A 26849-nucleotide genomic window follows, 5' to 3' on the forward strand; every position below is an offset into this window, starting at 1 on the left:
TCCAGTAACATGAATAACCAGAGTAGATCAACTCCCACAAGGAATGATATGGCGGACACAACTGAAGATCCCATTCATAAACAGATGGCTGAGATGTCAGAAATCAAATTCAGAATTTGGAATGCAAATAAGATTAATAGAATGGAGGTAAAGTTGGAATTTGAAATAGAATGGAGGTAAAGTTGAGCATTTCAAAAGTTGTCTCAAGATGATGAATGGCCAACAATAAAAATAAATAAATTAATTAACTAAAAAAAAAGTTGTCTCAAGAATTCAATGAAATCAAATACAAAATCACCAAAGATTTTGACACATCGAGACAAGAATGTGCAGTGCTTAAAGATCTGAGAAACACAGTAGCATCCCTCAGTAACAGAATTGAGCAGGCAGAAGAACGGATTTCTGACATTAAAGACAAAGCTTTTGAACACTCCCAAACACTCAAAGAGGAAGAGAAGTGGAGAGCAAAAACAGATCATTCTCTCAGAGAGCTCTGGGATAATTCGTAGAAAACTAATATTCGCCTTATAGGAATTCCTGAAGGCAATGAGGTGGCTTCGAAAGGCACAGAGGCTCTTCTTCATGAAATAATGAAGGAGAACTTTCCAGACATGCCAAGAGATTCTGAAATTCAGATAGCAGTTTCAGAACCCCAGCATGACTCAACCAGAATAAAATATCTCCTAGGCACATTATAATTAACTTTGCCAAAGTTAAAATGAAGGAGAAAATTCTGCAAGCAGCCAAACATAAGAAAACCATAACCTACAAGGGGAAGAATATTAGAGTGACTGCAGATCTCTCTGCTGAAACCTTTCAAGCTACAAGAGGGTGGTCATTGACTTTAAATCTCCTAAAACAAAATAACTTTCAACCCAGGATCCTGTATCCAGTAAAACTGAGTTTCATTTATGATAGAGAAATTAAATACTTTAATGACATTCACATTTTGAAGAAATTTGCCATAACTAAACCAGCTCTTCAAGATATTCTTAGACCTATCCTCCATAATGACCAGCACAATCCTCCACCACAAAAGTAAACTCACTCAGAAACTTTTGATCAAATTCCAACTTCCACAGTGGTGAAAGGATTAAAAATGTCCACTGGACCTTCGAAAAACTTGATACCCAAAATTCTACCAGGCTTATAAATATTTACAATTAATATGAATGGCTTAAATTGCCCCCTAAAGAGGCACAGGTTGGCTGACCGGATACAAAAACTCAGGCCAGATATCAGCTCCATAAATAAAGTCTCAGGGTGAAGGGATAGTCATCTTTATTTTAGGCAAATGGAAATCAGAAAAGAGCAGGTGTTGGAATTTTATTTGCAGATACAACAGGCTTTAAACCAACAAAATTAAGGAAAGATAAGGATAGTCACTTCATATTTGTTAAGGATAACACTCAACATGATGAGATTTCATTTATTAACGTTTATGCACCCAACCAGTATTTGCCTCAATTTATAACGGAGATTCTAACAGACATGAGCAACTTAATTTCCTCTAGCACCATAATAGTCAGAGATTTTAACACTCCTTTGGCAGAGTTGGACAGATCCTCCAAAAAGAAGCTAAGCAAAGAAATTTTAGACTTAAACTTAACCATTTAACAACTGGATTTAACAGACATTACAGAACATTTCATCCTAACAAAACTGAATACACATTCTTCTCATCAGCCCATGGAACATACTACAAAACTGATCACATCTTGTGACTTGTGTCACAAGTCTAACCTCAGCAAATTTAAAAGAATAGAAATTATTCCTTGCATCTTCTTGGACCATCATGGAATAAAAGTTGAACTCAATAACAACAGGAGTCTGCATTCTCATACAAAAACATGGAAACTAAATAACCTTATGCTGAATGATAGCTGGGTCATAGGTGAGATTAAGAAGGAAATTACCAAACTTTTAGAACAAAACAATAATGAAGACACGAATTATCAGAACCTCTGAGATACCACAAAGGCAGTACTAAGAGGGAAATTCATAGCACTGCAAGTCTTCCTCAAAAGAACGGAAAGAGAAGAAGTTAACAACTTAATGGGACACCTCAAGCAACTGGAAAAGGAAGAACATTCCAATCCCAAACCCAGCAGAAGAAAAGAAATAACCAATATTGGAGCAGAATTAAATGAAATTTAAAACAATAGGATTATACAACAGATCAATAAATCAAAAAGTTGGTTTTCTGAAAAGGTCAATAAAATAGAGAAATCTTTGAAAAACCTAACCAGGAAAAAAAAAGAGTAAAATCTCTAATTTCATCAATCAGAAATGGTAAAGACAAAATAAAAACAGACTCCTCAGAAATTAAAAAAATCCTTAATGAATATTACAAGAAACTCTATTCTCAGAAATACGAAAATCTGAAGGAAATAGACCAATACTTGGAAGCATGCCACCTTCATAGACTTAGCCAGGATGAAGTGGATATGGTAAACAGGCCTATATCTAGTTCTGAAATAGCATCAACTATACAAAATCTCCCTAAAAAGAAAAGCCTGGGACCAGATGGCTTCATATTAGAATCCTATCAAACTTTTAAAGAGGAACTAGTACTTATATTACTGAATCTTTGCCAAAATATAGAAAGAGAAGGAATACTACCTAACACATTCTATGAAGCAAACATCCCCTTGATCGCCAAACCAGGAAAAGACCCAACAAAAAAAGAAAATTATAGACCAATATCACTAGTGAATATTGATGCAAAAACATTCAACAATGCGCTAGCAAACATAATCCAGCAACACATCAAACAAATTATACACCATGACCAAGTGGGTTTTATCCCAGGGTCTCAAGGCTGGTCCAATATATGTAAATCTATTATAAATATAATTCATCACATAAACAAATTAAAAAACAAAGACCATATGATTCTCTCAATTGATGCAGAAAAGCTTTTGATAATATCCAGCATCCTTTCATGATCATTGAAAATTCTGTATAGAAGGGAGATTTCTTCAACTGATAGAGGCCATCTACAGCAAGCCCATAGCCAATATCGTATTCAATGGAGTTAAATTGAAATCATTTTCACTCAGATCAGGAACCAGACAAGGTTGCCCATTGTCTCCACTGCTTTTTAAGGTTGTAATGGAAGTCTTAGCCATCACAATTAGGCAAGAAAAGGCGATCAAGGGTATCCACATAGGGTCAGAAGAGATCAAATTTTCACTCTTTGCAGATGATATGATTGCATATCTCAAAAACACTAGGGATTCAATACACCAGCATCTCAGGTTACAAAATCAACACTTATAAATCTGAAGCCTTTATATATACCAACAGTAGTCACACTGAAAAAAGTCAAGGACTCTATTCTGTTCACAGTAGTGCCAAAGAAGATGAAATATTTGGGAGTTTATCTAACAAAGGATGTGAAAGATCTCTATAAAAAGAACTATGAAACTCTAAGAAAAGAAATAGCTGAAGATGTTAACAAATGGAAAAACATACCATGCTCATGGCTGGGAAGACTCAACATTGTTAAAATGTCCCTACTATCCAAAGCAATATACAATTTTAATTCAATCCCTATTAAAGCTCCACTGCCATACTTTAAAGATCTTGAAAAAATAATACTTCATTTTATATGGAACCAGAAAAAAACCTCGAATAGCAAGACATTACTCAGAAACAAAAACAAAGCAGGAGGAATCATGCTATCAGACCTCAGACTACACTACAAATCGATAGTGATCAAAACAGCATGGTACCGGCACAAAAACAGAGAGGTAGATGTATGGAACAAAATAGAGAACCAAGAGATGAATCCAGCTACTTACCATTACATGATCTTTGACAAGCCAACTAAAAACATTCAATGGGTAAAAGATTCCCTATTTAACAAATGGTGTTGGGTGAACTGGCTGGCGACATGTAGAAGACTGAAGCTGGACCCACATCTTTCACCATTAACTAAGATAGACTATCAATGGATTAAAGATTTAAACTTAAGGCATGAAACTATAAAAATACTAGAATAAAGTGTAGGGAAAACACTTGAAGAAATCAGCCTAGGCGAACATTTTATGAGGAGGACCCCCCACACACACCCAGGCAATTGAAGCAACACCAGTAATACATTATTGGGACTTGATCAAACTAAAAAGCTTCTAAAACAGTCAAGAACACAGTAAGTAAAGCAAGCAGACAGCCCTCAGAATAGGAGAAGATATTTGCAGGTTATGTCTCTGACAAAGGTTTAATAACCAGAATCCACAGAGAACTCAAACATATTAGCAAGAAAAGAACAAGTGATCCCATCGCAGGCTGGGCAAGGGACTTGAAGAGAAACTTCTCTGAAGAAGACAGGTGCATGGCCTACAGACATATGAAAAATGCTCATCATCCTTAATCATCAGAGAAATGCAAATCAAAACTACTTTGAGGTATCATCTAACTTCAGTAAGATTAGCCCACATCACAAAATCCCCAAACCATAGATGTTGTCATGGATGTGAAGAAAAGGGAATACTTCCTACACTGCTGGTGGGAATGCAAACTAATATGTTCCTTTTGGAAAAATGTTTGGAGAACACTTAGGGAATCTAAAAATAGACCTGCCATTTGATCGTACAATTCCTCTATTAGGTATATATCCAGAAGACCAAAAAATCACATTATAATAAAGATATTTGTACCAGAATGTTTACTGCAGCCAGTTCGTAATTACTAAGTCATGGAAGAAGCCCAAGTGCCCATCGACCCATGAATGGATTAATAAATTGTGGTATTTGTACACCATGGAATATTGTGCAGCCTTAAAAAAATATGGAGTCTTTACCTCTTTCATGTTTACAGGAATGGAGCTGGAACATATTCTTCTTAGCAAAGTATCTCAAGAATGAAAGAAAAAGTATCCAATGTACTCAACTCTACTATGAAACCAAGTTACAGCTTTCATATGAAAGCTATAACCCAATTACAGCTCAAGAATATGGAGAAAGGGGAGAGGGAGGGGAGGGGAGGAGGGAGGCTGGGTGGAGGGAGGGTAATTGGTGAGACCACACCTACGGTGCATCTTACAAGGATACATGTGAAACTTACTAAATGTAGAATATAAATGTCTTAAAACAATAACTAAGAAAATGCCGTGAAGGCTATGTTAGCCAGTTTGATGAAAATATTTTAAATTGTATATAAAACCAGCACATTGTACCCCATGATTGCATTAATGTACACAGCTATGATTTAATTTTTTAAAAAAGTTTTGTAATTATGGTCTTGATAGGGCAGCAACCCTCTCTGATAATGTTCATCATTGCATCATTAACTGATACTAGCCCCACACAAAGTAGTTCCTAAATACATACATATATATATATATTTAAAGACACACACAGACATACAAGGGCTGTCTGGAAAGTATCTAGCCATTGTTAATACTATTGTTCATATTACACGGCTGGAGCTTTCTGGGTAGTCCTCAAATGTATAGATAGACAGATAGATATATTTGAATATGTGTAAGTATAATTGCATTCTTGCCAACAAAGACTTTTTTTTCCCAAAAAGAGAACATGCTATTGTGTCTTTGACACAAGTATACATGGTTATTTTTACTGCTTTGCAATATGCACTATTTCTGTAGTTTTGAGCACTGGCCACTGCTTTAAGTTAATAAATACTACTGTCTCTAAAAAAGGAGGTAAGTGGCTAATTGCACAATCAAGTTAATGCTGGATAATATTGCCCAAATGTACTTGGATTTTTAATCCTAAAATTCCCGTGCAGTTTTACAATCTTTTCTCAAATAGTGTTTGCTTTTTCATGCTATGTTGAGGGTAAGATAATTTTATGAAGAACACTATAATTTTCTATGGAGAGTTCTGTATGATAAGAAATTAGAGCTGCTGTTCATGTAGAACTTATGGTGATTCAAGGATAATGTTTAAAACTCAGAAATATTAAGGTACAATTACTACAGGAACTGACTGGGTCTCGCAGTAATTTTTTCTTTTTTAGGGATAATAGAAAGAAAATGTTTACAAGGTGAGGAAGTCCATTCTTTTTTCTGTATTATTGTAACCTTTTCCCAGAAATGAGTCATTGACTTTTTTTTTATCTATTTTATCTATTTATTGAGTTAAATTCTTGTAAAGGTACATTCAGTCACTATTTATGAGAACCATAATAGTATTCAGGGACGATTCCTGCATTATTCATACTTATAGCTTATACTTATCACATTGATGCAGGATAGAATTATATTGTTGCTCTTCCATTGCTTTTGGAATAACCTGGAAGCATCTTGCTATTCTTTCTCAGACTTACTTTCTAATTTTTTTTTTTTTACTTTAAGTAACAGGTAAAGCCAAACCAAATAGAGAAATGGCATTGATCTGAACAATGTTTAATTCCACACACGAGTAAGCCCTGATTGTCAGCTTGAGTGTGCTCTGAACACTCATTTATAAGCATCAATCAGAAATAGGCTTATTTAGGGATGGCTGCAGGATGAGAGGTATGCATGAGTGTTACACACCCCAAGGACTCCCATCTGGACTCTGAATCAATAAATCTCTGCTTGATGAATTCATCCATCACATCATAGTTGTAATAACTGCACTCAAAAAGGGACTATCTGCTGATCCTTTCTTAATGATAAAATGTCTTATAAAGAATATCATGAAGAATACAGTTGTTTAGTTTGTTATAATGTTAAAACAAACAGGAATGTTGAAAGGCATATTTCCAATTTTATGGGTATACAGAGGAAGAAATGCCAGGTGTGCATCTCTGTAAACTTTTCGCTAAGTAGATTAAAAAGTTAATTGCATTTATTTTTATTTATTTTCATTGTTTGGGATTCATTGAGTGTACAAAGAAGTATGAGGATTCTCCACACTTCCTTAGTTAATTGCATTTTTTAGGTTATACTGATTGCATTTGTTAGGTAAAGTCCCTCTAATAATTGTGTCCTGCCCGAACAGGTGTGCCATACACCCTGACCCCCCAACCCCTTCTCCCCGCTCCCTCATTCCTCTACTCCCCACCTCATCATACTGCCTTCATATTAGAATTGAGTACACTGGATTCTTGCTTTTTCATTCTCATGATGCTTTACTAAGAAGAATGTGTTCCACCTCCATCCAGGTTAATTCAAAAGATGTAAATTCTCCATCTTTTTTAATGGCTGAATAGTATTCCATGGTGTACATACACCACAGCTTGTTAATCCATTCCTGCGTTGATGAGCATTTAGACTGTTGCCACAATTTGACAATTGTAAATTGAGCTGTGATACATAGTCTAGTGCAAATGTCCTTTTGATAAAACGATTTTTTTTTCTTCTGGGGAGATGCCTAATAATGGGGTTGTAGGATCAAATGGGAGGTCTAATTTGAGTTCTTTGAGGATTCTCCATACTTCCTCAGTTAACTGCATTTTTAAGGCATTCTAAATATTTGGAATAAAAAAATAAGGAAGATTATGGAGTTGAAGATAATGGCAAAGATGAGTGTCATTTAATTTAACTTTCCTCTCTCTGTAGGCTGAGGCAAGAGAACCACTTGAGCCCAGGAGTTTGAGATTGCTATGAGCTACAACACCACATCACTCTAGCCAAGGTGACAGAGTGAGACTCTGTCTCAAAAAAAAAAAAAAAAAAACAGTGTTCATCTTTGTGGTGTTTATCATCATGCCTTTTTTTTCTCATAAGAGGAACTTGATTTTATAAAGAATACACTCCAAAATATCATTTCAATTTATAAAGATAAAATGGGAATTCAGCACTGGGAATTCTGTCACAATAAATAAATAAATAAATAATAAGTAAATAAAATTTATTAGTAGAAAAATTATAATTATTATATTATTTATTATTAATAATAATACTAGAACAGAAATGGGAATTCTGTTCTCTGTGATGATTGGCCTTAGTCAATCAGTAATAATCTGTTACTTAGTCATGGATTTAGCATGTCAGTTAATGGTAAGGACTTGGCAATCGTGCTTGATATACATACTCCAAGAAGCAGCTACTCAAAGGGCTAAATATTCTGTTTCTAAATATAGTTTACCTTTTATCATATTGTAACCAGCTACAGAAAATTGCTATTCCTCATCTATGCTCTGTAAGATTAAATGATTAATCAAACTTTGACACAGCAGACATAAGTAAGTTTTTCTCTTTAGTTTCCCTAAAAGTGTGCCCAACCAAACTGGTTTTTTCATTATGCCTTCCTCCTAAGGAGTCTTCCTAGATATTCTTTTTCCCTCCTTATGAAATGTTAATACATCACATATCATATAGACTGTATATTTATCCACATACCCTTTGTGTATCTCTGAATTACACATTAAAAGAGTGGAAAATTTTTTGTCCACTGAGAACCAATTTTTGCTCCCTGGAGAGCAACCTTTTTCTCTTTGAGAATGTGTGATCCAAAGTACACATTAGTCAGAGCACTAGTGAATATATCTGTCCAGGGATAATATTTCTATGCCCAGTGCTCAGCAAGATATATAACAGCCATATGGTCACATATGGAACAGAGGTAGTGGGGATTCTGAGGAGGAAAGAATACATTTTTTGCTCGTAGCTATTTGAAAAACTATTAATACAGATGGACTGGAAGGCAAACTATGATCTTTCTTTCATTATTGCATTACTTTTTTAGTTATATATGTTATTTTAAAAACCTTTGTATGAGTGCCTGTACACAGACACACACATATGTACCTGTATGTGAAGTACATTCAGACTTGTTTCAGATTTATTTTTCATATCTGATACAAGGCCCATATTTCTTTCCTTTCCTTTTTTGCTATGATGAGATTTATGGGCTTGTTTATTTATTTATTTTTTTTGACACACAGTCTCACTTTATCACCCTGGATAGAATGCTGTGGCATTATCATAGCTCACAGCAACCTCAAAATCTTGGGTTTAAGAGAGTTCCTTACCCCAGCCACACAAGTAGGTGGGACTACAGGTGCCCACCTCAATGGCTGGCTAGTTTTTCTATTTTTAGTAGAGACAGGGTCTTGCTCTTGCTCACGCTGGTCTGGAACTCCTGAGCTCAAGGAATCCACCTCTTGGCCTCCCAGAGTTCTGGGATAACAGGCATGAGCCACTGTGCCCAATAAGCTTTATGTTTTTATTTCACTCACATAACCATGGTTGCATCCTGTCTTTCATTTTTTATATAATTGTTTAATATTTCCCACAGGGCCCATTCTTCCATTCTTCACTGGTAGCAATGAATGTTTGTGAAATATACATCATATATATGACATTACAATGCCATGGCTTAACCAAAGAAAGGTTCTATAAAGATGTAACATACTAGGGAAAAAAATGGGAGACAGATAGACAGACTGATTTCTCTCTTTTTTAATTTACAAAGCTAAACTTTGCTTAGATGCTTCCCTGGGGGTAAAGTTTATGAGACACTTTTTGAGTTTTGTCTGAAAACTTTCCCATGGACTTGAAGATCAATTTACCTATCAGTAAAGCATCCATCCTAAAGAAGCCCAGAGCCCCTTATTCCTCAGCCCCATTGCTGTGTGTTCTGGTTATTCAGAGCAAGTGAATCTTCCTGAAAGAGCTGCCCATTTATATTGAGTCTACAGACGTCATGATCACCCATTTGCCCTTGGAGAGTGCTGTGGTGACATATTCTGAACACCACTGTAGCTCTGCTCCAGTTATGGTAGCTAAGCATATTCTGCCTCTGGAATTAAGTACTTCTTACCATTCCATCATTCATATACGTCCTTCAGCAAGTGCCCACTAGCAATTCAAATATATTTATTCAGACAAACCAGAGAAGCAAAATTCGAATGGCAAAGCAAAATATAGGCATGATAAATTGTGGTCTCCTGTGGTCTTTTCTTTGGAGGCATCCAAGTTGCCAAAGACATAGACAAAATCTCCCAACTAGAATGACTATCTTAGGTAGTTATAGGTGAGGATTGTAAAGTATGAAAATCTCCAAGGATGCCATTGGCTCTTGTTATAATTCACAGGAACCCAAAGAATAGAATATAAGTTGTGGGGCTTTTTGTTTTTTGTTTGTTTATTTTTTTTAGACAGAGTCTCTGTCACCCAAGATAGAATGCCGTGGTGTCATAGCTCACAGCAACCTCAAACTCTTGGGCTCAAGCAATCATCTTGCCTCAGCTTCCCGGAATGCTGGAATTACAAGCATGAGCCACCAAGCCTGGCCAGAACATAAGATCTTAAACTTTATTTTTAGACCTTATTTTTTAGAGTAGTGTAGGTTCACAGCAAGATTTAGAGGAAGGTACAGAGATTTCTCACGTACCTTCTGCCCCCACACATGCAGGCTTCCCCCATTGTCAATATTCCCCACCACCTGATGAACCTACACTGAAACTGTGGATGCTAAGCTGTTTTGAAGCAGGGTGATTTTTCTTTTCTTTCTTTTATCACAGGACTACAGAGTGAATATATTCCTTCGTCAGAAATGGAATGATCCTCGCCTTGCCTACAGTGAATATCCTGATGACTCTTTAGACCTGGACCCATCCATGCTGGACTCCATTTGGAAACCTGACCTGTTCTTTGCCAATGAAAAGGGTGCCAACTTTCACGAAGTCACTACAGACAACAAACTGCTAAGAATTTTCAAAAATGGAAATGTTCTTTATTCAATAAGGTGAGTGATAGATTTCCTGATTTCTGTGAATTAGAGTACTGTGGGTGAACACAGCGATAACCCCATATCCTGAAATACTTTGCATGCCATAAACTATCTATAATCATAAGAAAAAGCCTACAAGATACATTTCAGAGAAATGTTTTATGTTTATCTGAAGCATATATACAGGCCAGGAGTGGTGGCTTACACCTGTAATCGCAGCACTCTGGGAGGTCAAGTCAGGAGGATCTCTTGAGCCCTAGAGTCTGAGGTTGTCATAAGTTTGGCTGATGCCATGGCACTCTACCCAGGGAGACAGAGTGAGACTCTGTCTCAAATAAATAAATAAATAAACAAACCTTATATATGGCTGTGAAGTACATATAAAAGAATATATATGTATATATAAAAGAAGTTTAGAAGAATGCCCCCAAATTGGCTGAGAATAATCAGCTATGGAAATGAATCATAAAATTTGGGCAGGAATAAAAGCAAACTATAAATTTTACTGTACATCAATTTCTGTTGTTTGAATTTTCTAGAATAAGGGATATATCCTTTATGATTTAAATACACACATTTTAAGTGAGAGAGATTCTTACTTAATCTGAGGTCATGATCCTTGACCCCTCTGTGCTGTAGACTCATGATGGTTATTGAGAGATCTCTGGCAGGATATAAATAAAACAAGCTTAATTCTTTCCCTGTTGATATCAAAATCACCTTTATGAATGGTGTCATTTTATTTTAAATTACATTTGAAAGTATTGTCTCACTTCAGACAGGTTTTGGGTGGCTTAGGTTATAAAACTGTATCATCAGGTAGCCTGGAATAATCATTTTGCAAAGATAGAATGTCTGGACAATTTCCATAGATGTAATTGAAATATGTGTGTGTGTGTGTAGTGCAGTGTATTCTGTATGGTTATGAATATTAATTTGTCTATATTCAGTATAACTGGAGTTGGAAAATGTCACATAAAGAATGTATAAATAACCCTTTAGTTTTTCCCTTATCAATAAACAGAAGAGAATATAAAATCTAGACTACTTTTTGGGCAGGGAGCTACTTGCGAACAATATGTTATCAAAATGGAACTGTCCATCCTGAAAATGTGTCAAATGGGATAAATCTTGTTATTAAAAAGATTGTGTCATTTTAAAAGTATAATTTTACTAAAACACTTAATTGCTCCAATTTAGATGCATTATATTACAGAATGCTAAAAATTATTTAGTACATTGAAAATTTAAATAATTTAAGTGGAATTTATAAGACATTTTTACTGTGTCCCTTGGAAATGCTCAAGTGTTTTTCTGTCTTAAAGTAGAGTAATAAAATTGAAATTATGTCTCTTACATGTGATGTCATTCATTATACATTGTTCACATTTCTTCTAACATTTTGAAGACATTTATGAAATAATTAATCGACGTATCTCTTATCTTTTTCTATGCATTCCTATGAAGCAGATGGTCTCAGCTCTTAGTTTTTGTTTGTTATAAAAAAAAATTTTTTTTTCTTCTCGTGAGTTGTTTTTGGAAATTTCACAGAACTTTGAAATCTTTCCATGCCTCAAATCGTCAGCTTCTTTGTTAACAAAAATTGTGCTAGGGAAAGAAAAATCTTGTTCCATTTACCAATGGAACATCTGTGATGTTTCAGGAGAAATCTGGCTTTCCTGCCTATTTAAAGAAAGAAGAAGAATGTCCTGGCAAAGGCGACCTATTGTACTTACACGTTTATCTGTGTACCCCTTTAAGCCTCACTAAAACAAGGAATAAACTAAATAAGGAATAAAAATGACATTAACACACAGGAGGATTAAAGCAATGGGAAATAATGCAAAAATGGACAAGTGATGACCACATATTTTAGAAAGCTTGTAAATGAGGGCTCTTATGAAAACTAACTTCACAGGCTGAGACAGAAACCTAAGTCACAGTGAAGAGGGCAAGAGGAAGAAAATAATTATCTACAAATGTTTAGAAATTTCAGGCAGCTGAGAGGTTAGAAATTAGAGGGCCAGAAAAGAGGCTTAAAATACTAATGCAGAGATAATTAGTTTTGTGACACCATGTTTAGAAATACTAAGTCTAATAAAAATATATTTTTTAAAAATTTCAGGTTAATGTAAAGGTACAAACAACCAGGTCACAATGTTTACATATGTTAGGTAGAGTCCTTCATATATCCTTACATTATGCCATTAGGTGGGAGCACACTAATCCCTCTCTCTTCTTCCTTCTTTCCCTCCCTCCTGTCCACAACTTGAATTAAATTGAGGTTTTTCTCTTGTGTGGGTGTGTATTTGATTGTCTGCTGGATTCATATTAGTATTGAATATACACTGGATATATTTTACATTCTTGTGATACTTTACTAAAAAGAATATGTTTCAACTCCACCCAGATTAATACAAAAGTTGTCAAGTCTCCATCTTTTTAGTACTCCCTGGTATTCATATACTACAGGTTATTAATCAGTTCATGGGTTGATGGGCATTTAGGTTGTTTCCATGTCTTGGTAATTATAAATTAAGCTGTGATAAACAATCTAGTGCAAACATCCTTACGGTAAAGGGATTTTTTTTTTCTGGGTAGATGCCTACTAACGGAATTGCGAGATCAAATGGAAGGTCTATTTAGAGTTCATTGAGGATTCTCCATACTTCTTTCCAAAGATGCTACATTAGTTTGCAGTCCCACCAACAGTGTAAAAGTCTTCCCTTCTGTCCACATCCATGCCAGCATATGCAACTTTGGGACTTTGTGATATGGGCTGTTCTCACTGGAATTAGGTGATATCTCAGGGTGGTTTTGGTTTTTGTTTGAGACACAGTCTCACTTTGTCACACTTAGTAGAGTGCCCTGGTGTCACAGCAACCTCAAGCTCTTGGGCTCAAGTGATTCTCTTGCCTCAGCCTCTCAAGTAGCTGCAACTATAGGCACCTGCCACAGTGCCTGGCTATTTTGTTTGTTTGTTTGTTTTTGTTTCACAGGCCCAGTATGGGTTTGAAACCATTAGCCCCAGAACATGTGGCTGGCACCCTAACCACTGAGCTACAGACACCGTCCTTCAGCGTCATTTTGATGAGCATTTCTCTGATGATTAGTGATGAGGAGCGTTTTTTCATGTTTGTTGGCCATTCATCTGTCTTCCTCGGAGAAGGTTCTGTTCATGTCTCTTGCCCAGTGATAGATGGAATTGTTTGCTCTTTTTTTCTTGATTTATCTGTAGATTCTAGTTATCAACCCTTTGTGAGATTTGTAACATGAAAATATCTTTTCCCATTCTGAAGGTTGTCTAATAATATATATTTTTTGTACTATAGGAGTTTTTATTGTCTGTGTTTTTATTTATAGGTGATATCATTTGACTTGTGTCATAGTCTGATTAGGCACAATGATATGCCTTTTTTTACACTAGCACTGCCATACCTGAAGTGATCAACTGCTTGATCTTCTTCTTCTTTTTTTTTTTTCTTTTACTGTTGGGGATTGATTGAGGGTACAAAGAACCAGGTTTGCATAGGTAAAGTCCCTCTAACAATTGTGTCCCATCCCCAAGAGGTGTGTCACAGCCCATGGCCCCCCCATCACCTTCCCTTCTCTTTGCACCCCTTTTCCCCCATCCTCCATCGTGTACTAGGTCAATTGTACTCCTACCAGAATTGAGTACATATATTTTTATAAAAAGTTTATAATGTAGTCAGAAACATCTTTAAAAACTCAATGAGTGTTTGAGATAAAACACTCAATTAGGACCAGTATAAATGAAGGAGTCTAGGAGGTTCTGGATGTACTAAAAATGTACCAAAAACCATTACTTAAGGCAATGCTTGTTCAAAAATGGGCAGTGATTAAATTTTAATGAGGCCAATTGTTTGTCATAGATTATAGTCACCCTTTTTAATTTTGCTACTTTACTAAGCCAAGACTTCTTAAGGGAAAATAAGAAACTCCATATCCTGTTTGTGTGTCTTGTCTCAGAAAGAGAACTGAGTGTCCTTATTACACAAGATTCATTTCCAAAACAGTAGAATGTGATTAATTGCCTTTTGATTTAGTTTTCTTTTGATGTGGCCGGGATCTATCTTTAATTTATATGTAAAGTTTTGATAAAAAAGTTCAGTATCACACCCAACAAGTTCACATATATTTTTCATCAATATGTCATTAAAGGAGTAATTGTATTGTGCTTTAAACAAAAAGAAAGAAAAGTCAATAAATAGACCTTTTCAGGATATGATTTATGACAATTTGTGTTTCTCTTTGCCAAATAATTCCTTTCAAGTGATTTTGTTTTTTTTTAGAATTATGTAATGTCTCTAATTTTATGCCAGAAAAATAGCCAGGATAAGAACTTGACATCACATGCATGGTAAAAGTGTAGAAAGATTCTGAGAATGCTATTTACCTCCACACAAAAGGTCACAGAAGGTCACAGAATTAATTCTACAAGTCAACATTCAGTGCTGGCTGGCTGAGAGCCTCGGTATTTGGAAAATTAATGTGTGTGCACTCAAAATGTACGTATGCATACACTTCTAATAAACTTTTCACAGGCAGAGAACATTGTGTCCCACTGATTTTACAACTGCCTTTTTAAGAAAAGACTCTGTGAATCTTCACAATTCTCCCAGGATCATATAATCTAGCTGAGCAAGGAGAAACACTGCTTTTGAACGTTAAACTCTATGAATGATTTTAGTGTGTTATGGACTCTGATTGGAATCAATTACTGAAAGATCCTCCTGAGACATTTACATTTAAAAAGTTGGCAGTTCTTGCCTGTAATCTCAGCACTTTGGAAGGCCGAGGTGGGAGGAGCCCTTGAGCTCAGGAATTGGAGACCAACCTGATCAAGAGCAAGACCCCATCTCTAACCATAAATCGAAAAACTATACCAGCATGGTGGCAGGTGCCTGTAGTCCCAGCTACTCGGGAGGCCAAGGCAGGAGGATGGCTCAAGCCCAGGAGTTTGAGGTTGCTGTGAGTTATGATGACACCACGGCACTCTACCCAGGGTGATAGAGTGAGACTTTATCTCAAAAAAATAAAGAGAAAAAAGAGTCAGCAGCTTCACACGTCTGTTCATTGATGTCTATCAAATAATGTTGATTGGACCTAACACAGTAAGAGTGTTCACGTAGAACACTCATACACACATCCTTATAACTTTATGTCCTTGGTCTATAAAAAAATGCTGTTTCAGAAAATGTGGTTTAATAGAGTGGAGCCACTGGTTGTTTTTTGTCTAAGTGTAAATAGTTCTCACACGTAATGTGATTCAATCATCTTTTTGCAGACACTATAAAATTGGGGGTGGTGTAAATGAAGGAGTCTAGGAGGTGCTAGATGTACTAAAAATCATTAATAACTAAAATGTGTTGAGTATTTATTATGTGTCAAGCACTTGTCTAAGTACTTTATATGCATTAACTTGGGTATTACCTATAGCAACTCTCAGGAGTAGGTAATTATCTTTATTTTAGAGATGGGAATACTGTAATATAGGGGGTTTGATGTATCTGCCAAAGTCTAAGTAAACTAATCCATCTAGGTTGCTCACTAGTACACTGAATTTCACTGGAAATACTTTCAATAAAAGAAGCTGGCTAAAGAGTTTTCAGAAAAGAACTTAATTTAAATAAACTTGAGTTTGGATCTGAGCCTCTCTCTCTCTCAGGTCCAGGAACTACAAATTCTGGGTAATCTTCGAGGAAATCTGGATAATACACTCTTTTAACACAAAGTATTCAAGGGGTGATGAATTATCTGGAATGCCAACATACCAATGGTCTTTGGAAGTGGGGAGAGAGTCTTGAGCCTTTCCCTGGAAAGAGAAGGAAAGCTGGTTTATATTACCCAGGGTATTCTTTGTGTAGAGCTAAAAGAGAAGTTTCTTTGATGAGCACAGAATTCCATCAGGGATATTCTAGAGGAGTGGTTCTCAACCTTCCTAATGCCACAATGTATTTTCATTGTTACAAAGAGGTTGCAACCCACAGGTCGAGAACCACTGTCTAGGCAGGCGTCCTCAAACTTTTTAAACAGAGGGCCAACTGTCCCTCAGACTGTTGGAGGGCCGGACTATAGTTAAAAAAAAAAAAAAAAAAAAAACTATGAACAAATTCCTATGCACACTGCACATATCTTATTTTGAAGTTAAAAAAAAAAAACAAAAAAAAAAAACAGGAACCCAGGAACAAATACAATTGCACCACCTCATGTGGCCCGTGGGCCGCAGTTTGAGGACTCCTGGTCTAGAGGATACTGCCTGACCCTTAAGACATCTGGTGAAATGCCCTGGTCCCATAGCAAGGAACTTGACTCTAGTAATTAAATTTTAAGTACACCTGGATGCTTCTGACAACTTCTTCAGTACAGAGACAACTGAAGGTTATCACATGGGATGCCTCTTTGCACTCTGCTTTTCCACATTGAGACTCTTAATTCCTCTGATATACTTGCTCCTCACATATTCTATGTGATTTTGGTGGAAAGATATCTTTTGACTCTTGGTATTAATTTAATGAACCCACTCCCAAATTTTTCTTTGTCTCTTCTGGGGATGTAGACTCTCCTAGACATCCACAGCCTTCTCCAAAGGGATAGAGATAGACAGAAATGATGTGACATTTATATATACAACTATCCCCTACCCCAAAACAATTTATATGTAAGTGAATGGCTATTTCATACTACATAACATGCCTAACCTGGAGAAAATTTTATTTGAATGGATGTTAGTCATTACCAAAGTAACATCGTATTCCCGGAACAGCAGAATATTAAAATGATTCCATAAATTTCCTTTAAGCCTAATCATATTGAATTCTTTCAGACTGACACTAACACTTTCCTGCCCGATGGATCTCAAGAATTTTCCAATGGACGTACAAACATGTATCATGCAACTTGAAAGCTGTAAGTATGAATAACTTGCTTTTTTTTTGGAATACTTTTTAAAATGTAGCAGATATAAGCTTTGAATGACTTACATAGATAATTTATTTTGTGATCATTTTTGATCACATATTTAATAAACAGGCATGAAATCTTTCACCATGTCTGAAAGTAATGATGTCAACTTGTACCCTGTAGACTATGACAGAGAAACAAATTAGGACCTAGAAGTAAAAGTTTTTAAGCTTCAAATCAAATATATGTCTCTAGCTACATCATCAAAAGTAAGAAAGATGATAATCACTGAAAACAAACTACCTTTTTTTTTTTTTTTTAGACAGAGTCACCCAGGGTATAGTGCCATGGTGTCATCATAACTCACAGAAACCTTAAACTCCTGGGTTCAAATGATCCTCCTGCCTCAGCCTCCCCATTAGTTAGGACTACAGGAACCCACCACACCCAGCTAGTTTTTCTATTTTTAGTAGAGACAGGGTCTCGCTCTTGCTCAGGCTGGTCTCCAACTCCTGAGGTCAAGGAATCCTCCCACCTCGGCCTCCCAGATTGCTGGGATTACAGGTGTGAGCAAATGCGTGCAGCACAAAATACCACTTTTTAAATGCTCCTATAGACCAAGCATTACATGCATATTGGTTTTGACACAGTCCTGAAGGAAAGTTGAAGGTGTTCAGATGTCATAGGCAGGGTCTGCAGTCTGCAGGGAGTGCCACTAGATGGCGCGCTGACCATGTGGGGGACGTGACGATTCCTTAACCTCTCCCCATTTGAAATCTCTATTTCTCTGATAATAAGTCCTCATGATAAAATTTAATAGGTTATTTTTGCAAGTAGCTATGAATACAAGCATGCACATGGGTAAAGTACTCAGGTGAGCTAGAAGAAATTAAACTAAAATCAAGAGAGCTACTTAGTGATCAATATAAATGGGAAGGGGCAACAAGGAAGATGATTTGGGGACAAGCTGATTATGTACCTTGGCTGAAATTTAGAGTACAAAGAAAATACAAGAAGTGCAAAACGGTCTCCCAGGGCCCGGTTTATGAAGCCAGCAATGCTGATGTTACTCAATAGGCACTGAATTCAAGATTTAAGGAGCAGGAAAATTATTTGGTCCTTGCTGTGTTTTAGCCAAATGAACCAAGACTATTTAGAAAGTTTTCACAATAGTTCAGCAAAATAAGTATAAAGTAGGGACCAAGGGGAATGACACCGAGGCAGAAACAACAGAGGTTGACACAATGTGGAGGTGAAGGTGTTGGATGCCTTGCAGTCAGAGCTAAAGAGCTGAGAAAAATGGGATCACATTAGAAGCATTAACAAAAACAAAAACACAGGATGAGACTCAAATGTTGAGGGGAATATTGATAAATCCAAGCTTAATATATTTGAGGATTGGAAAATTTCATTCTAAAGCCAAATGGAGGGCTTAGAAATGAAGATAAAACTATGAGAAGCCATATGCAGAGCTGTTTAAGAAACCAGATGAATTAGCTGAAGAAGACAAGGAAAAGAAAACATCAACAAGAAGAGATATTTAAGAAATGCTTACATTTAGAAGTTGTTGGGGAAAATTCCAGACAAGGGTTGTCATAGATGGCAAATTAAAATCAGTATTGTTCCATTTTAAAAGAGAAGGGACTGTTGAGATCTATTTATGTGGAATGTAAAGGTCTTAGCAAAATAACTAAGAAAATGCTACGAAAACTATGTTAACTAGTGTGATGAAAATGTGTCAAACGATCTATGAACCAAGTGTATGGTGCCCCATGATCGTACTAATGTACACAGCTATGATTTAATAAAAATAAATAAATAAATAAAAACAGTGTCAAATGGTGCAAAAATGTTTTAAAAAAATAGATAATTGGAAAAAAGAGCTGTTGTTATTATTGGACAAAGACCAGGGTGATTAGAATGATGAAAGTCAAAGCCGCATTCTAAAAAGTCTTTTTAAAAGTAAGTAATGAGGCCAGGCATGGAGGCTCAAACCTGTAATCCCAGCACTCTGGGAGTCTGAGGCAGGAGGATCCATTGAGCTCAGGAATTGGAGACCAACCTGAGCAAGAGGGAAACCCCATCTCTACTTAAAATAGAAAAACTAGCCAGGCATAGTGGCTGGTACCTGTAGTCCCAGCTACTCGAGAGGCTGAGGCAGGAGGATCTCTTGAGCCCAGGAGTTTGAGGTTGCTTTGAGCTGTGATGATGCCAGGAAGGACACTCTACCGAGGGTGACAGAGTGAGATCCTGTCTCCAAAAATAAATAAAAATAAATAAAAGTGAGTGATGAGCAAGTGGGAGCAAGAAGTAAAATTTGTTAATCCAGGAATGCTATGAAAGAGTAATTAAGGAAAAAGCACAGTGCTTGAAGATTAGCTAACCCCTTTTAGAACAGGAAATTTTTTTTTTTTTTGGTAGAGACAGAGTCTCACTTTACCACCCTTGGTAGAGTGCCATGACGTCACGGGACTCACAGCAACCTCCAGCTCTTGGGCTTACTAGGGCTGTGTTTCAGGAGACAAGAACTGACTTAACAAGACACAGAAAGCAGGCAAAAAATAAAATAAAATAAAAACCAACAACAGCCACCACCCATAATTTAAAGGCTTAATGGCCTGTGATGGCCCAACTTTCTTAAATTCAATAAATGTTCAATCACCATATGTCAGGACTGCTAAGTGCCCTGGAGAATGTTCTTTCATATCTATCAAGTACCTAATATACTCCACATGTGATGTTGGGTGGGTGATACCACAATAAATAGAGCACAAGAGTCTGCTTTCAAGGATTTTAGGAACTATTTGAGTTCTATATGCAGATATAATAATTCAATTAAAGATAATAAGCATATACAAGTGGCATCCTGTTAGCACAAAGAACTGAGCAAAAACAGAACTAAGAGTGAATAAATAACTTAGAAAAGAACATTTTGTATAAACTAGCAATGACGTATATGTGAATCCTAGTAAATGTGGAATGTAAAGGTCTTAGCAAAATAACTAAGAAAATGTTACAAAAGCTATGTTACGTAATGTGATGAAAATGTGTCAAACGATCTATGAACCAAGTGTATGGTGCCCCACGATCATACTAATGTACACAGCTATGGTTTAATAAAAATAAATAAATAAATAAATAAAATAAAATAAAAATAAACTAGCAATGACCCCACAAACTCATACGTACACATTCATTACTTAGAATTAAAACCCTAGATGACGCAAAATTTTAACCGTAACCCCAGAAATCTGTTGAATTCTCTGAGTTTTGCCCTTAGAGTAGAAAAGAATATTCAGAGGTACATCTAGGGGAAAAAAAGAAGTCTTGCCAAATTGTTAGCACTTGTTGGGAGTAAGGGAGATTCATACCATTTCTTTTCCCTGAGGCTTCACTGGATTTGTTGATTAAAAACAATAATTATAATGTGTGACTCCTTGAATATGAGAGTTTTCTGTAGTATGTCCCTTATTTATAAACACAATAGAAATATACCATCAATAGGATCCCAACTACTTCCTAAAAATAGCATTCTTTTTCTAAGCCACCAATATCCTCACAAATTTTCCCATCACAGCCATTTTGGAACTGACATTTGAATCAGGCGTACCTCAGATATACTGCACATTCTGTTCCAGACTATCACAAGAAAGCTAGTCATGTGAAATTGTTTGTTTCCTAGGGCATACAAAAATTGTATTTATACTATACTATAGTGTATTAAGTGTGCAACAGCATATGTCTAAAGATCTCACATCTTTTATATTACCCTGGAGCTGAAAGACATTCTTAGTAAAGTGTCACAAGAATGGAAAAGCAAGTATCCAATGTACTCAATTCTAATATGAAGCCAGTAGCTGAACTAATACACACCCACATAAGACAAAAACTCAGTTTAATTCAAGTTGGGGGGAGGAGACGGAGGGGGACGAGGGGAGGCGAGATTGGTGAGCTCCCACCTAATGGGCACAATGTAAGGGTGTACGGCACACCTGGGTATGGGACACAACTACAAAAGGGACTATACCTAACAAATGAAAACATTGTAACTTAATTCTTTGTACCCTCAAATTAACTCAAAGTTTTAAAAAAAGTATGTATTTTAACTTAAAAATACTTTATTGCTGGCGGGGGGAGAGACAAGATGGCAGACTGAAGCCAGCTTTCAACAGAGGCTCCCATCCAGAAGGAGAGTTAAGGGACAGAAATTTAGTAAGTATCCTGGTGGATTTGAGCCACACCAAGAGAGAAGTTTGAAGAACGTACATCAACACCGCTGAGGCAAGCTGAGATCACAAGGACGCAAACAAAAGGTACAAAATCCACCACCAAGCGGACGGGAGTCCCCCTCCCCCATGACACCGGCTCAAGAGCCCCACAATTAAACAAACGGGCAGAAATTAAAGGCCTTCCCACTATACTCCATGGGACAGACCTTCTAAAAACTGGACCTACCTCCCCTACTAGAGTGCCATGGGGTTCTTCTGCTAGGCATAAAACTGTATAAAACTTTAAAAATCCTTTGCTGGCAACCCTGAACCCCCAACAGTCCCCTCCCACTCACTGAGGTCTGGAGGCCTGTCCCCCAGGAGTTCGGATTCTTGGGTGATTTCTCAAGGAGAGTGGACAGTCCCCGAGCTGCAACTGGTTAGTGCTGACTCTGAGGCACGTGAGTGTGGAGAGGGCACCCGGCTAAGGGGGAGTCACGCCTCAGCGGCACTTCCCTGCAGTGTGGTGCAGCAGCCCTCCCCCGTGCATTAATACGACCAGGCATAAAACTGAATGAAACTCTAGCTTCCCCCCACTCTCACTCAGGGTCTGGGGGCCTGTCCCTCAGGAGTTTGGATCCTTGGGTGATTTCTCAAGGGGAGTGCACAGTGCCCGAGCCATGACTGGTCAGCGCTGACTCTGAGACATGCGAGTGAGGAGAGGGCACTCGGCTGAGGGGAAGTCACGCCTTGGCGGCACTTCCCTGCGGTGCGGTGCAGCAGCTCTCCCCGGGCAACAATACGGCCAGGCATAAAACTGAATGAAACTCCAGCTTCCCCCCACTCTCACTCGGGGGTCTGGGGGCCTGCCCCCCAGGAGTCTGGATTCTTGGGAGATCTCTCGAGGGGTGTGGACAGAGCATAAACTCTGGCCACTCAGTGCTGACTCTGGGGCGCGAGACAGAGGAGAAAAGGGTCGGCTGGGTGCCCACACCAGAGCAGCAGTTCCTGGAGGCAAATCAACAGCTCTTTTTTCTTTAACAGTAAAACGGCTCACTTCTGGATATTCTGAAGCCACACCCCCTGTCTCCCTAGGCAACCAGAGGAGGCCACCAGTGAGCAAAGGATTTGCCTGACACTGCTCACAAACCCGGGAAGCTTCCAGGGCAGGGCCGACTCAGAGAGGTAATCGGACACAAACCTCCAGCAGCAAAGATGTTTGAACTCAGAACAGCCCGTCTTCTGTAGGTGATTTTAGCAGAAACAGAGACAGAACCCCGCAAAGTTGTCTGTTCTGTTCTGTTGGCAACATCAATCAGGGACGGGGCTAAGCCTGAGTGAACACCTCCCTCCCACCATCTGCATCAAGCACTCAAAGATGTCAGGCCCCATCTCCTCCTGCTAGATAGTGGCAGACTGCAGGGGCCTGGCAGACTTCCTTGCAATTCAAGCAGGTGCAAACACCTGGAGTATCTGTTCACTACAGGCAACTGGGTTAGCCATCTGCAGAGATACCAGTGACTGGGTCCGACGGAGGGGCAAAGTGGGGAAGGAGATATCAACTTTCCCAGACTGATCTATTTGCTAGGTGGCTCCTCCTGACTCCACACAGCACTGGAGTAAGCCATATCAGAGGAGTCACCAGACCCCTGTGATCCAGTTCCCAGAGACCTCTTGAACTCTCCCACCTGAGACAAGTGCCGATTGTGACAATCGATTTGGACCTTTTGAACTGAACTAATAGACTGAGGACTTTTCAGGCAGTGCCCTGGGTATGTGGTTATAGGAAGGTTTGATTTTCCTTTTCCTTTCAAATGGGTGCCAGAGGTGGGCAGGCAGGGTGACTTAATTGCTGGTTTTTCCACATAGCTGAGACTTCAAGCCAGAGAAAATGTTACAATAGGATCGAACAGAAACCAACTGAAAACAAGATAGAACCACTTCGCCCCACCACACAAGACAGGGCCCCAGTTTCTCAGGCCACAACACTGTACGGGCCCTTTATAAAGCCCCAGGGGAAAAATCAAAGGGAGTAAAATAACCATGGGGTGGAATCAGCGGAAAAACTCTGGTAACATGAATAACCAGAATAGATCAACCCCCCCAAGAAAAGATACGGCAGATGTGATTGAAGACCCCATTCATAAACAACTGCCTGAGATGTCAGAAATCGAATTCAGAATTTGGACTGCAGACAAGATTAATAAAATGGAATTAGGAATTCGAGGAGAAATTCAAAAGTTGTCTCAAGAATTTAACGAATTTAAAGACAAAACCACCAAAGACTTAGACACACTGAAGCGAGAATTTACAGCCCTCAAAGATATGAAAAATACAGTAGAATCTCTCAGCAACAGAAAGGAGCAAGCAGAAGAAAGGATTTCTGACATTGAAGATAAAGTCTTCGAACGCTCCCAATCTCTCAAAGAGGAAGAGAAATGGAGAGCAAAAACGGATCATTCACTCAGAGAACTCTCAGATAATTCGAAAAAAAGCAATATATGAATAATTGGGATTTCAGAGAATGATCAAGTGGCCTGGAAGGGCACAGAGGCCCTTCTGCATGAAATTATGAAAGAAAATTTTCCAGACATGCCTAGAGAATCTGAAATTCAGATACCAGACAGCTTCAGAACCCCAGCACGGTTCAACCCCAATAAGTCATTCCCCCGGGCATATCATAATTAGCTTCACTAAAGTTAATATGAAAGAGAAGATTCTCAAAGCAGCCCAGCAAAAGAAAACCATTACATACAAAGGAAAGAGTATTAGAATAACTGCAGATCTCTCTGTTGAAACTTTTCAAGCCAGAAGATGGTGGTCATCAACTTTTAATCTCCTAAAGCAAAATAACTTTCAACCCAGGATCTTGTATCCAGCTAAACTGAGTTTCATTTATGATGGAGAAATTAAATACTTCAATGACATTCATATGTTGAAAAAATTTGTCATAAGTAAACCAGCTCTTCAGGGTATTCTCAGAGCTATCCTCCACAATGACAAACCCAATCCTATACCACAAAAGTAAACTCACTCAGAAACTTTGGATCAAACTCCAACTTCCACACTGGCGAAAGGATTAAAAATGTCCACTGGACCTTTGAAAAACTCGATACCCAAAATTCCACCAGACTTATCAATATGCTCCATTAATGTGAATGGCTTAAACTGTCCTCTAAAGAGGCATAGATTAGCTGACTGGATACAAAAACTCAAGCCAGATATTTGTTGCATACAAGAGTCACATCTCAACTTAAAAGACAAATACAGACTCAGGGTGAAAGGATGGTCAGCCATATTTCAGGCAAATGGTAATCAGAAAAAAGCAGGTGTTGCAATTTTATTTGCAGATACAGTAGGCTTTAAACCATCAAAAGTAAGGAAGTACAAGAATGGTCACTTCATATTTGTTAAGGGTAATACTCAATATGATGAGATCTCAATTATTAATATCTATGCACCCAACCAGAATGCACCTCAATTTATAAGAGAAACTCTAACAGACATGAGGAACTTGATTTCTGCCAGCTCCATAATAGTTGGAGATTTCAACACTCCTTTGGCAGTGTTGGATCGATCCTCCAGCAAGAAGCTGAGCAAAGAAATCTTAGATTTAAACCTAACCTTCCAACATCTGGATTTAGCAGACATCTACAGAACATTTCATCCTAACAAAACTGAACACACATACTTCTCATCAGCCCACGGAACTTACTCCAAAATTCACCACATTCATCAAATTCATCACAAGTCTAACCTCACTAAATTTAAAGGAATAGAAATTATTCCTTGCCATCTTCTCGGACCATCATGGAATAAAACTTGAATTGAGTAACAACAGGAATCTGCATACTCATACAAAAACATGGAAGTTAAATAACCTTATGCTGAATGATAGCTGGGTCAGAGATGAGACTAAGAAAGAAATCACCAATTTTCTCATACCTGTGGTGTATCTTACAGGGGTATTTGCGAAACTTGGTAAATGTAGAATATAAATGTTTTGGCACAGTAACTGAGATAATGCCAGGAAGGCTATGTTAACCATTGTGATGAAAATGTGTCAAATGGTCTATGAAGCGAGTGTATGATGTCCCATGATCATATCAATGTATACAGTTATGATTTAATAAAAAAAATACTTTATTGCTGAAGAATGCTAACAATCTGAGCCTTTGACAAGTTATAATTGTTTCTTTGGTGGAGGGTTCATGGCTGCTAACTGACCACAGTAGTGGTTGTTGAAGGCTGGAGTGGCAGTGGTGGTTTCTTAAAATAAAATACAGTGAAGTTTGCTGCATCAGTTGACTCTTCTTTCATGAAGGATTTCTCTGCAGTATATGATGCTGTTTGATAGCACTTTACTCACAAAAGTTCTTTCAAAATCCTCTGAAACCCTGACAATTCTCCATTTATTAAATTTATATAACATTCTAAATCCTGTGTGGTCATATCACAATGCTCACAGTCTCTTCACCAAGAGTAGATTCCATCGAAGAAGCCACTTTCTTTCCTTATCGTCCTTTCAAGTTTGATCATGAGATTGCAGTAATTCAATCATGTCTTCTGGCTCTACTTCTCAATTGAGGTCTCTTGATATTTCTTTTCTTTTTTTTTTTTTTTTTGAGACGGAGTCTCACATTTTTGCCCTTGGTGGAGTGCCCTGGCATCATAGCTCCCAGCAACCTCAAATTCTTGGGCTCAAGCAATTCTCTTGCCTTACCCTCCTGAGTAGCTGGGACTATAGGCACCCGCCACAATGCCTGGCTAGTTTTTTAGAGATGGGCTGGTTTCCAACCCATAGCTCAGGCAATCCACCCATCTCAGCCTCCCAGAGTGCCAGGATTACAGGCGTAAGCCACTGTGGCCTGAGTTCTCTTGATATTTCCACCACATCTGCAGTGACGTCTTCCCCTAAAGCCTTGAACAACCCAAAGTCATCCAGGAGGATTGAAGCTAGCTTCTTCTAAACTCTTGTCGAGGATGATACTCACAAATGTTCTTCATGGCAAATCTAGAATGGTGAATCCTTTGATGAAGGTTTTCAATTTACTTTACACAGATTTATCAGAGGGATCATGAT

General features: G+C 37.8%; 1 protein-coding gene across 1 annotated transcript in view; it reads left to right on the forward strand.

Annotated features, from left to right (window-relative positions):
* GLRA3 (glycine receptor alpha 3) overlaps positions 1-26849 on the forward strand; it is a 92379-nt gene that overhangs the window by 21931 nt on the left and 43599 nt on the right. Inside the window, exons 5-6 of the mRNA XM_053595857.1 lie at positions 10426-10649; positions 17482-17564. Of these exons, the coding sequence (XP_053451832.1) occupies positions 10426-10649; positions 17482-17564 (307 nt within the window). The remainder of the gene's footprint in view (positions 1-10425; positions 10650-17481; positions 17565-26849) is intronic.

Source organism: Nycticebus coucang, chromosome 1 (genome assembly GCF_027406575.1).
Source record: "Nycticebus coucang isolate mNycCou1 chromosome 1, mNycCou1.pri, whole genome shotgun sequence".
NCBI lineage: Eukaryota > Metazoa > Chordata > Mammalia > Primates > Lorisidae > Nycticebus > Nycticebus coucang.